The sequence below is a fragment of the Chlamydotis macqueenii genome, chromosome 6 (assembly GCF_036417535.1).
Source record: "Chlamydotis macqueenii isolate bChlMac1 chromosome 6, bChlMac1.mat, whole genome shotgun sequence".
NCBI classification, from domain to species: Eukaryota; Metazoa; Chordata; class Aves; order Otidiformes; family Otididae; genus Chlamydotis; species Chlamydotis macqueenii.
This window is the reverse complement of record NC_141561.1, coordinates 17,194,248-17,207,558: the sequence shown is the minus strand read 5'-3', so window position 1 is coordinate 17,207,558 and position 13,311 is coordinate 17,194,248. Positions and strand designations below refer to the sequence as shown.

Sequence of the window (13,311 nt, the reverse complement as noted above, 5' to 3'; positions counted from 1 at the left end):
AGGGCCGGGGCTTCCCCTCCCCGTGGGCATCCCCCCTCCCCGCGGGGCTCCACCCAGGGCCCGGTACCCAGGGCGGGTGTCCCTCGTGCTCTGCCCCCACCCGCCGGCCCCACCTCCGTTCCTCCACGGCAGGACGAGACCCAGGCCCTGGGCGAGCCCCCTCGCAGCCCCGCGGGTGGGATTACCTTCGCCCCGGGCCCGCCGCCGCGGCGTCGCCTAGCAACACCGCCACTCCCTTACAGCGCATGCGCCCTCGCTGAGGTTCCAGTTCCGGTTCCGGGGCGGGTGGGAAGATGGCGGCGGCCGGTGAGGAAGGCGAAGCGACGGACTGGTAACCCCACCCCATCCCCTTTTCACCGGTCTCGGTGTCCCGCACCCCCAGCCGCCGCCTGACCCCCGGCCCGGTCCCCGCAGGGCGCTGCCGCCGGAGGTGGAGGTGCTGGAGTCCATCTACCTGGAGGAGCTGCGGGTGGCGCGGGGCCGCGGCAGGTATGTATCGCGCCCCGTATCCCCCCGCCCCGCTCCCCGCAACGCTCCCGGGCCCGGCCCGGCCCCCGCCGCCGCCCCTCACCTCGGCCTGCCCTGCAGGTGGGAGCCCTGGGAGATCAGCATCACCCTGCACCCCGCCACGGCCCAGGACCAGGACTCCCAGTACGTCCGCTTCACCCTGGTGCTCTCCGTGCCCCCCCAGGTAGGCTGCCGCCCCCCCGCGCCGCCGTTCCTCCCCGCCCTGGGCCTCTTCGCCTTCCTTGTGCTTCGGGTGTTTCTCTCTCTTTTTTTTTCTTTTTTTTTTTTTTTTTCCCCCTAGTATCCCAACAAAGCTCCGGAAATCTCGATCAGGAACCCACGGGGGCTGTCAGATGAGCAAATTCAAAAGTGAGTGTTGGGAGGGCAGGGAGAGGGCGATCCTTTTCTCCAGAGATCTGGGAGACAGAACTGGTGGGAAAGCCTTCTCTGAAATTCACATGGCTCCACGTGTCCAGTTAACAGATGGATGCAGGTCCCTAAATCACCTTGTTTTACATCTAATGGGAGCCACTGGTGCTGAGTTTGACACCAAGAAGTCTACCCTCTGGATGGGTTGTTGCCCTGTGGTCCCCCTGAAATTTAATCTAAATCTCTTTGGAAGCTGTTGGTCCTCCTTTGGCAGAGGTGGGACTGAACCAAGCCCTTGGACAGCCCGTTGTTGCCTTTGTGCTCCTGTCCTTGGTGCAGCGGAGTGCGTGCAGAAAGACCCTGGTACCTGCTGGCAGCACGGGAGTAATGTGGCTTGCAGCAGACCTGCTCAGGGGCTGCTGTCAGATAAACGAAGCCTGAGATTCACCAAAATCAAAGGATGCTGGGTGAACTTGAGCCGAGGAAGTTTGCAAACCTGCTCTGAGGACAAAGGCTTTCTGCGGACTGTCTTGTGGGGAGCTGGGAGAGCACGTGAATGTGTGCATACATGTGCCCATCCCACACTGCAGGCAAAGCCTGAAGGCCAGCACTCCATTTCTTCTTCCTGTCATTGTGGTGGGGTGACAGGTATATGGGAGAGTGAAAAGGTGTGACTAAATTTGTTTTTAAGTGTTTCTGCTGCTTTGCTGTAGGATTTCCCAGACCCTCAGAAGTGTTGCTGAAGCCCAACTCGGGACAGAGGTGCTCTACGAACTGATTGAGGTGAGAGCTGGGAGAGACTGGGGGTGACCAGCCACAGACACTGGTCCCTGACTGCCCAAGGGGTGGGACAGCCCTGAGCCCATGGGCAGGCCAGTAAATAAAATGTTTGCTTTAATGCTTCTGCAGAAGGGGAAGGAGATTCTCACTGACAACAACATTCCTCACGGCCAGTGTGTGATCTGCCTGTATGGATTCCAGGTAGGCATGTGTCTCCTGACCCCACAAGCTGACTGGGAAGTGAGGGAAGAGAACAGGGAGCCTGGGGCTCACAGCTTGGGATACTGGGGTGTGCCTCAGCAGTCCGCTGCCCCCCTGGTCTGTAGGTAATCCTACTGAGCATGAACCTTCCTAAGGCAATATACGCTCCTCTCCCCATCAGCCTGAAGATAACCATCTACAGAAACAGGGCGCAGGGGCAGTGAGTGATGTATCCAAAGGAGTGGGTAGGGTCTGGGAATAGTTGCTGATGCATCTCAGCTTCCTTGTGTTGGTCAGATCTCACCTGGAGTTCAGCACACAGATGGTCAGGAGGGACTGAAACGCATCTGTGCAGGTCCTGAGGTCTGCAGGGACAGGGGAGCTTGCCTTTCCAGGTGGCAAGGAGAGGCAGTGCCTGCCTAGGAAGGAGAACACGTCAGGTGGGAAGATTGCTGCTTACACAGGAACACATGCAGAGAAATCAGTCACAAAAGCTTTGCATCTTGACATTAGGAATGCTTCTCACATTCGGGACAGGGAGCAGTGTCCTAGTAAGAGCAGAGGAAGTAGAGGTGAAGCCCAGCAGATGTTGTTATGTGGCTCTGCCAGCAATAGCACTAGTTCCCTACTGCCAGCACTGACAGGGGAGTGAAAACCCACCTCAGCTGGGGAGGCTACACAACCCTGTGCCCAGAAACCCGTTAAGCTGCCCTTTCTGCTCCACAGGAGAGAGAAGCCTTCACAAAGACCCAGTGCTACCACTACTTCCATTCCCACTGCCTGGCCCGCTACGCCCAGCACATGGAGCAGGAAATCCTCATGCAGCAGGAGGAGAGGGAGCAGCATCTGACGCCATCCCCCAAACAGGTACCGGGCCCTGGGCTCTCTGCCCTCGCCCCCTGCGTGGGCCCTCATGATGTCTCTGTCACCCACTTTAGGACATGGAGCGAGGGCTGGCCTGACCCAGCAGCACAGTCAGTGTCATGCCTGCACTGAGAATCAGAGCAGAGATCAGACCAAGGGATCTTCAAGGGCGCTTTCCAATCAAAATTACCCCAGGAGTTTTTAGTTCTTTAGCAGTTGGTTTATTGGATCTCTGGGTCAGTCCCTGCTGTGTGAGGAGGCAGAGGAGTTGCATTTTTAGACTTCTGGAACCACAGAAGTTAGAAGAGAGAGCTCCTTCCCTAGTCCTTGAACTGCAGGGGTTTGCAGCAGGATAAACATGATCACTAGTGTCCTGGGATGATAAAACCTGCCTGAAGAGGTGCTGAAACAGTTGTCAGCCAAGAGCAAACAGCACAATTGAGTGTGAAACAAGTCAAAGGCTCCTTCCTGCAAAACCCTTTTAAAGAGGTGCTGCCTAAATGACATACTTCACTTCAGGGTGGAGAAAAATAGATCCAAGGCTAAGGAGGACTGAAGCCATACGTACAGCAGTCAGCCACTGGAGCACAAATCCCAGTGGGCCTCATGGTGGAGACACCTTCCATAGCAGCCATTGAGACACCAGGCTGCTTTTGTGCTGCTGAAACCCCCCTGGGCTTCCTTGCCCTGGCAGAAGAGTGAAGAAGGCCACCCTGTTCTGCTTCCAGGCTGGGGTTTCCAGCAGCAAGTGAGCTGGGTTATGGCTGGGGTTTGGAATCACCTCTTGCCTCCCTGCAGGAAGTCGGTGTGCAGTGCCCTGTCTGCCGGGAGACCCTGGTCTACGATCTCTGTGCTCTGAAGGCAGCGCCGCCCCCTCAGCACCCACTGGTAAGAGATGGGGAGTCACCTGCCCAGCTGTGCCCACTCGCTGGGTAGCTTCAGCTGTGACATTGTAAGGGCTGAATGAATGCATGCTCTCAGGTCCTCCTAGATGCCAAAAGGCAGTTCACAAAACCTGACTCTTTGGTGTGTCCACAAAGAGCAGGTTTAGTTGTATAGCCCTGAGTCTGGAGCAGATGTGCTGGGGGAGAGGTGATCTGCCACAGGGCACATCCCCATACTTACTGGGATATACCCAGGGTCAGGAGAGTGACCTGAGTGCAGCTGCTCTGCATCTTGCTCCGTGGCAGGACGTCCCAAGGCGGTCACTGCGGGAACAGTGGGTGTGCGTTGGCATGCTTCACCTCTCTCTGTGGATTTCACGTGCATCTGTAGGTCTGGTCAAATGCGGCAAAGGGAAGCAAGCTGCCTGAGCACTGTGCGATCAGAGGAGGGTTTGGGGAGTAGCTCTTAGCACTGCCAGCTGCCTAGCCATGCTGGGTGTTGAGAGCCCTGACCCTGCCTTGCTTTCTGCCACTCAGGAGCCATACAGGCCAGACGCCAAGACACTGCAGCACCAGGAAGAACTGCGCTTAATTTTCAAAAGACAGCAAGAGAAAGGGGGCATCATTGACCCCGAAGCAGAGAGGAACCGTTACTTCATCAGCCTGCAGGCGGTATGGCACTGGGGGCAGAGAGCTGGCGAGGGGGGCCCTGGACTGCAGGACCGAGCTCTGTCGTCTGCTGTGGGAGTCCCCTGTCCCCTTCTTCACTGGTGGCTTCTTTCTTTCAGCCTCCAGCTGCTGTTGATCCAGGCCAAGCAGCTGCTACCTCTGAGCTGCCGGTGAGTGCCAGCGCCGTGGATGTGCCCCAGCCACCCAGCCAAGCCTCGGCTCCAGAGCCAGCCGGGGCGCCGGAGGCCAGGGCAGAACCCGGGCGGCCCGAGAGGCCTGCTGTGCCCAGAGAGCAGCAGAGCAAGAGGGAGAGGCACAGAGGGGAGAGGCCAAGCCCCAGAGGCCAGGGCAGGCAGTTGTGCAGTGGCCTGCAGGAACCGGCGGAGAAAGCCTGTAATCCACTCCACAGCTTCAGGGGGCCCAGGGGCTTCAGCAGGAGACCGGAGCGGAGACCTGGTGGGAGGCAGAGCCAGGAATTTCCAAAGCCTCACAGCAGAAGCAGGGCTGCTGCCTTGGCTGAAAGAAAGGAGTTGTGCCCTGAAGACTCCTTACCAATAACAGAAGTAGTGGACTTGAAAGAGGAGCACCGTGATGTGGAGAGATGGGCCCCAGAGGAGGTGGCTGAGGCCCGAGGCAGGGAGAAGGAAAACCTGGCGTTCAACCGTAGCGACCACAGAGCAGCTCCCAGCTGGCAGGGCCACCACAGGCCCTGGGATTGCGGGAGGTGGGACAGGTCCAGGGTCCAGGAGCGTGGTTCCTACCCTAGAGCACCAAGAGGGCGAGGGGTGTTCAGGCCCAGTGGACGTCGAGAAGCCCATCTCCTTGAGAAGGAGAGTGGCTCCTAGCAGGAGTAGTGAGGGGCTGGGCTGGGGGAGGGAAGGGGTGTTTTTGGGGAGAACAGTGAAGGCTTTGGTGGAGCAGTAGCAAGCAGACACAGTACCCCTTGGGAGGAAGGAGGCAGTTGACATGTGGCACAGCTTGGGACAGGCAGTGTCTCGCGGGTGTGTGTGGAGTGAAGCATCCTGGCGTGAGCAACTGGCTGTCACCAGCACTGGAGAAGCTGACTCCTGACAGATCATGTCAGCCTTGGTCTCGGAGAACCCAGGAGGCAGAGGAAGCCTTGACCAGAGATCTGCAGCCGTCATTCCTGTATGCGAGCTGCCAAGAAACGTGCATACCTACAGAGCAAATGGGCTGAGCCCGGCATGGTGCCACAGCAGAGCCAGAGCGGTGGCAGGACCTTCCCTGGAAGCAAGCATCCCAGTTGAGCCATGGTGGTGCCAAGTGAGGAGGCTGTGCCAGGGCAGCAGCCTGAAGCTCAAATTGCTGTGTCCCTCTGTGCCTCTCAGAGCTTCTTCTCAACTGCTGTCCCTGTCTCTTGGAGACAACATTGCTCCTGCAGCCCTGACCACTGTTGAGCTGATGGGCTCGGCCAGGCAGGTCCTTTGTACAACAGGACGCTTCCCAGTCCCAGCCAGGAGAGCTAAACTAAGCTTACGTCAATGCATTGGCAGGTCAGGGGTGTCTGGTGGCTGAGGCTTTGGGTTGGCTCCTGCTCCCCCAGCAAGCCTGAATTTAGTTGGAGCTCCTGCCCGGTCCTTCAGCTGTTCTTGTGCAGGCAGAAGCTGAAGGGGTAGACCTGGGAAGAACACTCTGCTCTGTAACCTGAGGACAGGCTGTCTCTTGAGGCTTCTGACAGCCCAGAGTGAAGACCTGTCCCAATACTTTGGATACTCTTACCCTCCTTTCATCTTCAAGCTGATCTTACTTCAAAGAAATGAGGATTTCCTGTTTAAACTAACTTGGTGCAGTTCCTTCTGCTGCTGCTTCACAGATTTAAACAGTGCCCCACTCCAGAGCTGTGACAGGTGATCCCAAGCCTCTGAAGTGGGACACTGCTATTAAATTAATTCATTGGATCTTCTCCAGAGCCTGCTCCCTTCATTTTCTCTGCCCTCTCGCTCCTGTTCTTTGCTGTTTGGAGCGAAGGTGTTGATCCCTGGTCTTGCTTACTCCCCTCTGTGTTCCCTGCACCCAGGGCCGGGGTAGAAACCTTCCCCTGGCACTCCTGGGTGTCAGGACACCCCAGTCCCTGCTTTGCCTGCCTCGGTGTAAGCTGTCTGGCTGACCCAGACAGAACTGATTCCTTCACATTTGTTTGTGCCTTGTGCCCCCACCTCTCTGTCCACCACACTGTCTTCCTCCTCCTGCTGAGTACAAAAATGGCCATGCTGCAGTGGACTTGCCAGAGTTTTGAGCGAGATCCCTAAGAAACCAAGGGCTGTGTGCTGGCTGGGAGGGCATTTGTGCTGCATCTGCCTGGCTGATCCTTTACCAGAGGAAGGATGCACAAAAGCTCCCTTGAATGGGCCCTCACCTGCTGTCCTGCTCTCTCCATGCCTGGCCTTTTCCTGAAGGGATTGGTTTAGCCTGCTGTCCAATAACCTTTTGTGCTTAAATTTCCAACACTGGCCTATTTTCAACTCTGATGCTTTCAAAGCATTATTTCTTTTTCCCCTCCTTGCTCTGAGACCTTACTACCTGTCCTGGGCTTGGGGATCTGAGAACCAGACGTCGTGTCCTGCTGGGGACAAGGGCTGCCTGAAGACAGCCCTTAACTTTCTTCAGTGCTTGCTCTGTCCTTGTTCCAGCTGCTTTCTGGGTGAATGGCCTGTCCACACTTGGGTGAAAAGGCATAAACTTTATCTGGCACAGGTGTTTGTTCTGCTGCCTCCTGCCTTCACTTGTGAAATTGTTGTACTCTAAGAAGGGTGTTTGACCATGTCCTGAAAGAAACACGAAGGTGGGAGGGGAGGAGTGGAGCCTGCATCCTGCCCTGGGGCTCCTTGCTTGTCTGCCTCTGTCACCCACCTACCTCACAGGGCTGTTGTGAGGCGTAACTGGCCAAAGCGCCGGACTGGGCACGAGGGCACTGGTGGCATCTGTAGCATTAACATTATTAAAAGCAAGCAGACTGAGAGATGTTGCCTGTGCTTTCATGTGGTGGCATCGGGCCCGTCTGGCTCTCCCATCCTCCCAAACTGCTGTGAGGCATTCAGTAGTCACTCACTGGCCAGTTTTGACCCCCAGCTTTGAGGGAAGTGGCTGGACGCCAGCAGTCGGCTGCCGTGGGATGGCCAAGCACAGAGTTTGAGATGCCAACGGCAGCACCCTGCTCTGGGAGCCATCCTGAGTCATTAGAGGGCACCCCCACACACTGTGGCCACAGGACAAACCCTTCACTTGCAGAAACATTTGTGCAAGTCTGGGGTTGCATCAAAGCAGAGCCTGCTTGCGCTGAAATTCAGCTGGGTGCCATCTGCTGGCCCCCTTCATATCCCTGCGTGCCCTCAGCTTTTCCCTTGGCACCACAGGGCAGAGCCAACAGGAGGGCTGAGCAGCGACCGATCAGTTTGAGTTTGGCCTGGAACCAGCTCCCTCAGCCCCACCAAGGTGATGCAGCCCCCAAAGCAAGGACATGAACATGGAGCTGGCTCTGGGGAAGCTGATTTTGGGACTGAAACAGGGACTGGGGAGGGGGGAGGCTCTGGCTGGCTCGTTCTGTGGGTCAGCGTGCATACCCTGGCCGCTGGCTCCATGGCATTGGGAAGCAGACATAGAACCTGCCTGCTTCTCAATTGTATTTCAGGCACCAGTGGCTCTACCAGCCTATCCAGGAATTTTATTCCTGGCAGGAAGGAAGCCAAACAACAAGGAAAAGGCTGCAATACTGCCAGCAGCAGGCCAGATTCCTCCTTCAGCCATGCAGGGATTTCTGCACCTTGCACAGGGCTGGCCTGGCGGCAGAAATTCACGTTGAGGTTAACATCAAGCTTTTGGGAAGATATGCCGTAACCAGCCAAAGCCTCTCATCTGCAGGCCTGCAATAGCTCCAGGGCCCCACATCTCCTCTGCCCACCCAGGAACAATGTCCAAGCGGATCTGCAACTTGGCATCACAGCCCCGCAGAGCAGGAGCTGTGGCACCAGCTTGCAGCCCAAGGGACAACGAGCTGTCTCTTGGCAGCTGCTTTTTTTTTTAGAAATACTCTGGATTTGCAGTACTGGCCGTGCTAGGTCCTGGTCAGGAGGGCTCTGGACCAGTAGCTGCATAGTGGCACAAGTAACAGGCGAAGGGACCAGAGAGCCAAGAGTCGTGTTGTGCACATACAGAGGAAATTCACAAACCAGTGAAGACCATTGTCGTTTCAAAGACCAGCAGCTCTTTAGCAGTGCAGCACCCCAATGTCTTGCTGCAGGGAAATGCCCTTCTCGGGCACCCCCAGGCTGCCCCACAAGGAAGGGGATTCACATCCAGGAGCCTTGGCAGCTTACAGCAATCCCAGCATGAGGCACACACTGGTGAGTGGGGACAGTGCAGTAGCACCCAAGTCTGGGGAGCAGCAAGAGCCAATCCCCTCACTGCTGCAAGGCCGGCGGCTCTGGCTCTCCACGTGTTTCAATAAAAAGACAAGGCCTTGGAGAGGCAGAGGTGAACAGAGACCTGACCCGCGTGGCTGGGCAGCTCCACGGTGTCCCCAGGATGGTCACATCTTTGTCTCAGTCCTCTCAGCATGTCAGGGGAAGGCTGGCTCTTGGTCACAACAGGATGGAGCGGATGTTTGAAATGGCTCCCTCAGGGTCCGTCTTGTAGAGCATGAAGTGGCCCTGCACCTGGGCAGCGCTGATCTGCTTGGAGACCGCCAACGCCTGCTCCGCAAACCGCTCGGCCGCAGCCAGGGGCTGCTCGGGGTAGAAGCGCTGGAACATGCAGGCAAGCTGCCAGCGGGAGCAGTGGCCCACGTACTGCTTGAGATCCACACGGCCGGGACGCACCAGGGCTGGGTCCAGCCTGTCGAGAGACACAGGGGTACCTCAAAAACCCGATCAAAGTCTCTCTGCAGGGTGAGTCCTGCAGGAAGCCCCACTCCAGGTTAGCAGTGCTAGTGTCCTATCTGCAAGGTGCTCTGCACTGTGAGATGGTAAAGGTGGGGAAGAGTCCCTGGGGTTTGAGGGGAGAAATCAACCCAAAAGAAGTGGAAGAGCTCGGAAGGGGCTGGCTCCAGAGGAGGACAAGCGTGCCCTGGAAAACGGCCCTGCCCATCTCTGTCCCATGAGCAACCCCTGAGCAACCTTCTAGGCCAGCTCGGTCTGGAGTGAGCCAAGCCTGCCACAGGGCAGCGTCTGGCCAGGCGCCGTGAGCCCAGGCTGCATCCTGCCAACCCAACGGGCTGTGTGTGGGGCCAGCATTTCACTCACAGAGTGGTCACAACCCCAAGATCCACAGATCCCCGTGAGCAGGAAGCTGGTACCTCCTGAAGGTCTGAACAGCAAGGAAGCATGAGGCTCCAGCAAAAGGGATCCCAGTTAGCGATCAAGGGATTTGCATCCCAAGACAGGATTTGGGAAACCTGAACCCTCAGTCCTCATGCTGGAGGATGCAAACAGCCCTCCATAAAGGTCATCAAAAGGGAGCAAGGTTTTCCCATGCCACCCTCCCTGTTCCCTCCCAGAGGGCAGCTCTGACCTGTCCACGTAGTTGGTGGTCATGAAGACAATCCTTGCCTCTGTGGAGGCCACACCATCCAGCGCGTTGAGGAGGCCGCTGAAGGTCAGGCGCCCCATGCCTTGGTACACAGCCGGGTCTGGGGACACAGATGTCCGAGATCATAACCGTTGGCCACTAAACCCATGCAGTCTTGTGGGCCACCTCCCTATCACCTGAGGCTTAAGCCAAACTCCCCGCTCTCTCCTTGCTCTGAGGCTGCCCACTGCCTCTCCGTGGCTGGCAGCGCATTCACCTCCCCTGCCCACCTGCACCCCTGCAAACCCAAAAGGAGAATGAGTGGGAAAGCCACCCCCTCCCTCATGCTGAAAATAGCTGGGCAGAAGTGTCTTTGGCCTAGCCAAAACTGGGCAACATCCAGCTTAGGCCCTGAGGCCCCAGAGAGCTGCCTGCTCCTGGTCTCTGCTGGCGCAGCAGAGCAGCCCAGAGTCCAAACCTTTCCCTGGCATGGCTGGCAAACCTCCCTCCCGCCACTGGCCCGGGAACAGGGACACGGCTCACTCTCAGCAGCGAGGTCTCGGCTGACAAAGGCAGCGTCCACATCCTCCAGCAGGATGATGCTCTGCTGTGGTGCCACGCTCAGGAGGTGGTTGAGCCGGTCATCAGAGAGGCTGCGGTCGCTGAGGCTCAGCAGGCAGATACTGTACTGCAGCTCCCCAGCCAGGGCTGTACTGGGAAGGACAGAAACCGCAGGGGTAAATCACAGCGAGAAAGCCCAGAGCAGAGGAAGAACTGGATCTCCCTGCCCAGCAGCAGAGGAGAGGGCAGAGGCATCCTTCCCCGGTGCGGATCAGATATGGGGGGCGGGTGGGAGCCCCTGCTCAGCCCACTGTGCAAAGCAAGGGCACATCACCCTCTCCCATCACAGTGCCAGCAACGTGAACGCTGACGCCACGCTGGAGGCACAGCCCGCTCCTACCTTTCAAACGCAAACCCGTCCACACCCAGAGACTGCTGCATCCCTGAGCAGGCAGTTCACAAGAAAACTGCCAGTAGCCAGCTGGCGATACTCACATGAAGCTGCTTTTCCCACAGCCGGGGGGACCGTACAGCAGGTAGCCTCTTCGGTAGGGGATCCCTAGGAAGACAGTGTCCTTTCAGGAACCAGCTGGGTTGCTCTGAGCTCTCTCCCCCAGAGCTGTGGGGCTACACCAGAGGAAGGCAAGCAGCAGGACAAAGTTTCTCTGCAGCTGTCTCCAGAGAAGACCACAAGCTTCCTGCCCCACCCCACACCAGCATCACAGGAGCAATGAACTCCGTGACTTATCGTGGTTTCCAGGATTGGATTGAACCAAGGGGAGTTTGTCCCTCTGCAGGCCCAGGCCTGACCTCAGCACCTGAGCTCCCTGCTCATTTATGGGATGTGCCCGAGGCGGTGCCCGCAGCCGTGGCTGCAGTGAGGTAAGAAGCCACACAGGGTACGGTACAGAGGACACCGTGCCGGAGTCTTGCCTCTCTCACTGTACCACTTGGGGTTGTCGATGAACTCCTTCACGTCCTGGACCAGCCTCTCCGACACACCTTCCTCCAGCACCACCGAGCTGAGAGGCCGGCGGCGGCGGGGGAAGCCGAACTGCCGCCACTCTGCTCCCATGGCTGTGTACATGATCGTCCTCCCCTCCTGCTGCTGCAGTGCCAGCTCCCGGGCTGCAGAGAGAGGCAGAAGGGACAGCTGACAGGGAAAACAATCTCCCATGAAGCCGTGGGCATCACCAGGGAGCAGGCTGTTCCTAGAAGGACCCCAGACAGCTCCCCTACAGACCTTCCTGGAGGATATTGAAGAAGATCTCCCGGTTGGTGCCCAGCGCAGTGAAGGTGACAGACTCCCAGGGTGTCCCCGTGTGCAGGTCAATCATCTGCTTCTCCCGGTTGCGCTCAATGCGAATCCACTTTCTGCGATACCTGAGGCAGGAAGATGGAGTTGGGGGATGGTGATCCAGCACCACTCAGCTGAGCCTAGCCAGGGTCATGTGTCAAGGGGAACACACATCTCGGGTAAAGAAATCACTTCACACTGGTGAATACAGACTTCTCTCACTACTCTCAACCTCCTGCCCTAATCCAGACCCAAGGAAGAGGCACCATCCTCTCTGCTGCCTCCACGGGCCTCCCAGGTTGAAGTTACCGTGCCAAAATGAGGGTCAGTTCCCATACTGCTTTCCCCTGTCCACCCTTACCAGATGAAATGGTTCCCAGGACTGGGGACAAAGTCAAACTTGGTGCTGACGCGCCCGCTTTCATGCTGCAGATATGATGTCTCCACACTAAGGTGCTGTGTGTGCTTGGCGTGGTGGCAGATCCAGTTCAGCAGCCAGTAGTAGCTCTTATCCTTGCTGGGCACCTCCAAGGTGATCATATAATGGCGCCTGAAAGCCACCATCCCAAACTGGGCCCCTTTCCGGGCTAATGCCAGGGCTGTGCCCACCCCGACGAGGCCAAATCCAGCCCCGAAGTATGGATTGTCCTTCAGTGCTAAGATGAAGTCAGAAAAGGGCATTGTGGGAGGTTAAGTGGCTCCTTTCCACAGCATCGTCTCTGCGGTCCGGAAATAAACCTGTGCAGAAAGAAGACTGAATGGCGGCGGGGGACACGGTGGGTTGCCTGCAGTTCCCTGGCCTTTATCATGGCCTGGGCTCAAGGCGAAAGGCAGCCTGGCACATTTAGATCCCCTGTATCCGTGCTTATCTTACTACCAGGGGTTCAGACAGGTGCTGGCTGCAGGAGCCTCCTCCCTCTCTGCAACCTCTGTCTGAGACAGGTGGGAGGGGGCCAGGAGCTGCAGGCTCTCCAGCAAGCACAGGAGCATCTGTTGCTCCTTCACCCACGACAACAAGCCCGGAGTCATACACGGTTTTATCCTTCAAAACAGCTGGAACTCATGAGCATTGCTACGATTTAAGGTTGATTGTTTGAAAAAGCTGACGTGCAGCCCCAGGCTGAGCCAGTTCTTTGCTGCTGGCAATGGGTGCGCGACTGTGTGTCCACGTCTCGATAAAGGGCACCAGCCACACGCTTTGGGGGCCTGAAGCTTCTCCAGCTCCCGCAAGAGGGGTCTGCCACACACAGGGGATGAGAGGAGGCCTCCCCCCGACGAACAGAGACTGACACACGGACATTCTCTGCTCCCTCAAGCAGGACCCCACCCCCCCCAGCACAGGGCCTGACCCCGCAGCAAGGCTCCTTCCCAGCCCCAGGGCCCCTGCCCCGCAGCGGGGCCTTCCCCCGGCCTCCGCCCTGCGGCAGGAGCTCACCTTCCCCCGCAGGAGACCCTGCCCCACAGCAGAGGCCCAGCCCCCCTCCCGCCGGTACCGGTACCGGCACCGGCACCGCCCGCGCCCCGCCGCCCCTCACCTCCCCGCGGCGCCTCCCTGACCCCCGCCGCGCCGCTCTCTCTGGCCCCGCCCCTCGCTTCCGCCCGCCGCCGCTTCCGCCCGGCTGCCGGCTCGCACCGTACGGCGGGGCCGGGGCGGAG

General features: G+C 58.1%; 2 protein-coding genes across 2 annotated transcripts; one reads left to right on the top strand and one right to left on the bottom strand.

The window, feature by feature from the left end:
* The first annotated feature begins 291 nt into the window (after window positions 1-291).
* Window positions 292-5,925, top strand: RNF25 (ring finger protein 25). The gene is made up of 10 exons (XM_086750296.1): window positions 292-331; window positions 415-489; window positions 589-691; window positions 809-876; window positions 1,590-1,659; window positions 1,786-1,857; window positions 2,584-2,724; window positions 3,520-3,609; window positions 4,143-4,277; window positions 4,394-5,925. Exons 1-10 carry the CDS (start codon window positions 294-296, stop codon window positions 5,117-5,119), a joined length of 1,518 nt encoding a protein of 505 aa, XP_086606422.1. The 5' UTR covers window positions 292-293; the 3' UTR covers window positions 5,120-5,925.
* Window positions 5,926-8,412: 2,487 nt separating this feature from the next.
* Window positions 8,413-13,280, bottom strand: BCS1L (BCS1 ubiquinol-cytochrome c reductase complex chaperone). Its single transcript, XM_086750796.1, has 8 exons — window positions 13,191-13,280; window positions 12,017-12,393; window positions 11,602-11,741; window positions 11,292-11,486; window positions 10,854-10,917; window positions 10,341-10,510; window positions 9,801-9,918; window positions 8,413-9,125 (listed from the first exon to the last, which is right to left on the bottom strand). The coding sequence occupies exons 2-8, from the start codon at window positions 12,334-12,336 to the stop codon at window positions 8,873-8,875; spliced, it is 1,260 nt and encodes a 419-aa protein (XP_086606922.1). The 5' UTR covers window positions 12,337-12,393; window positions 13,191-13,280; the 3' UTR covers window positions 8,413-8,872.
* Between the last annotated feature and the right edge of the window lie 31 nt (window positions 13,281-13,311).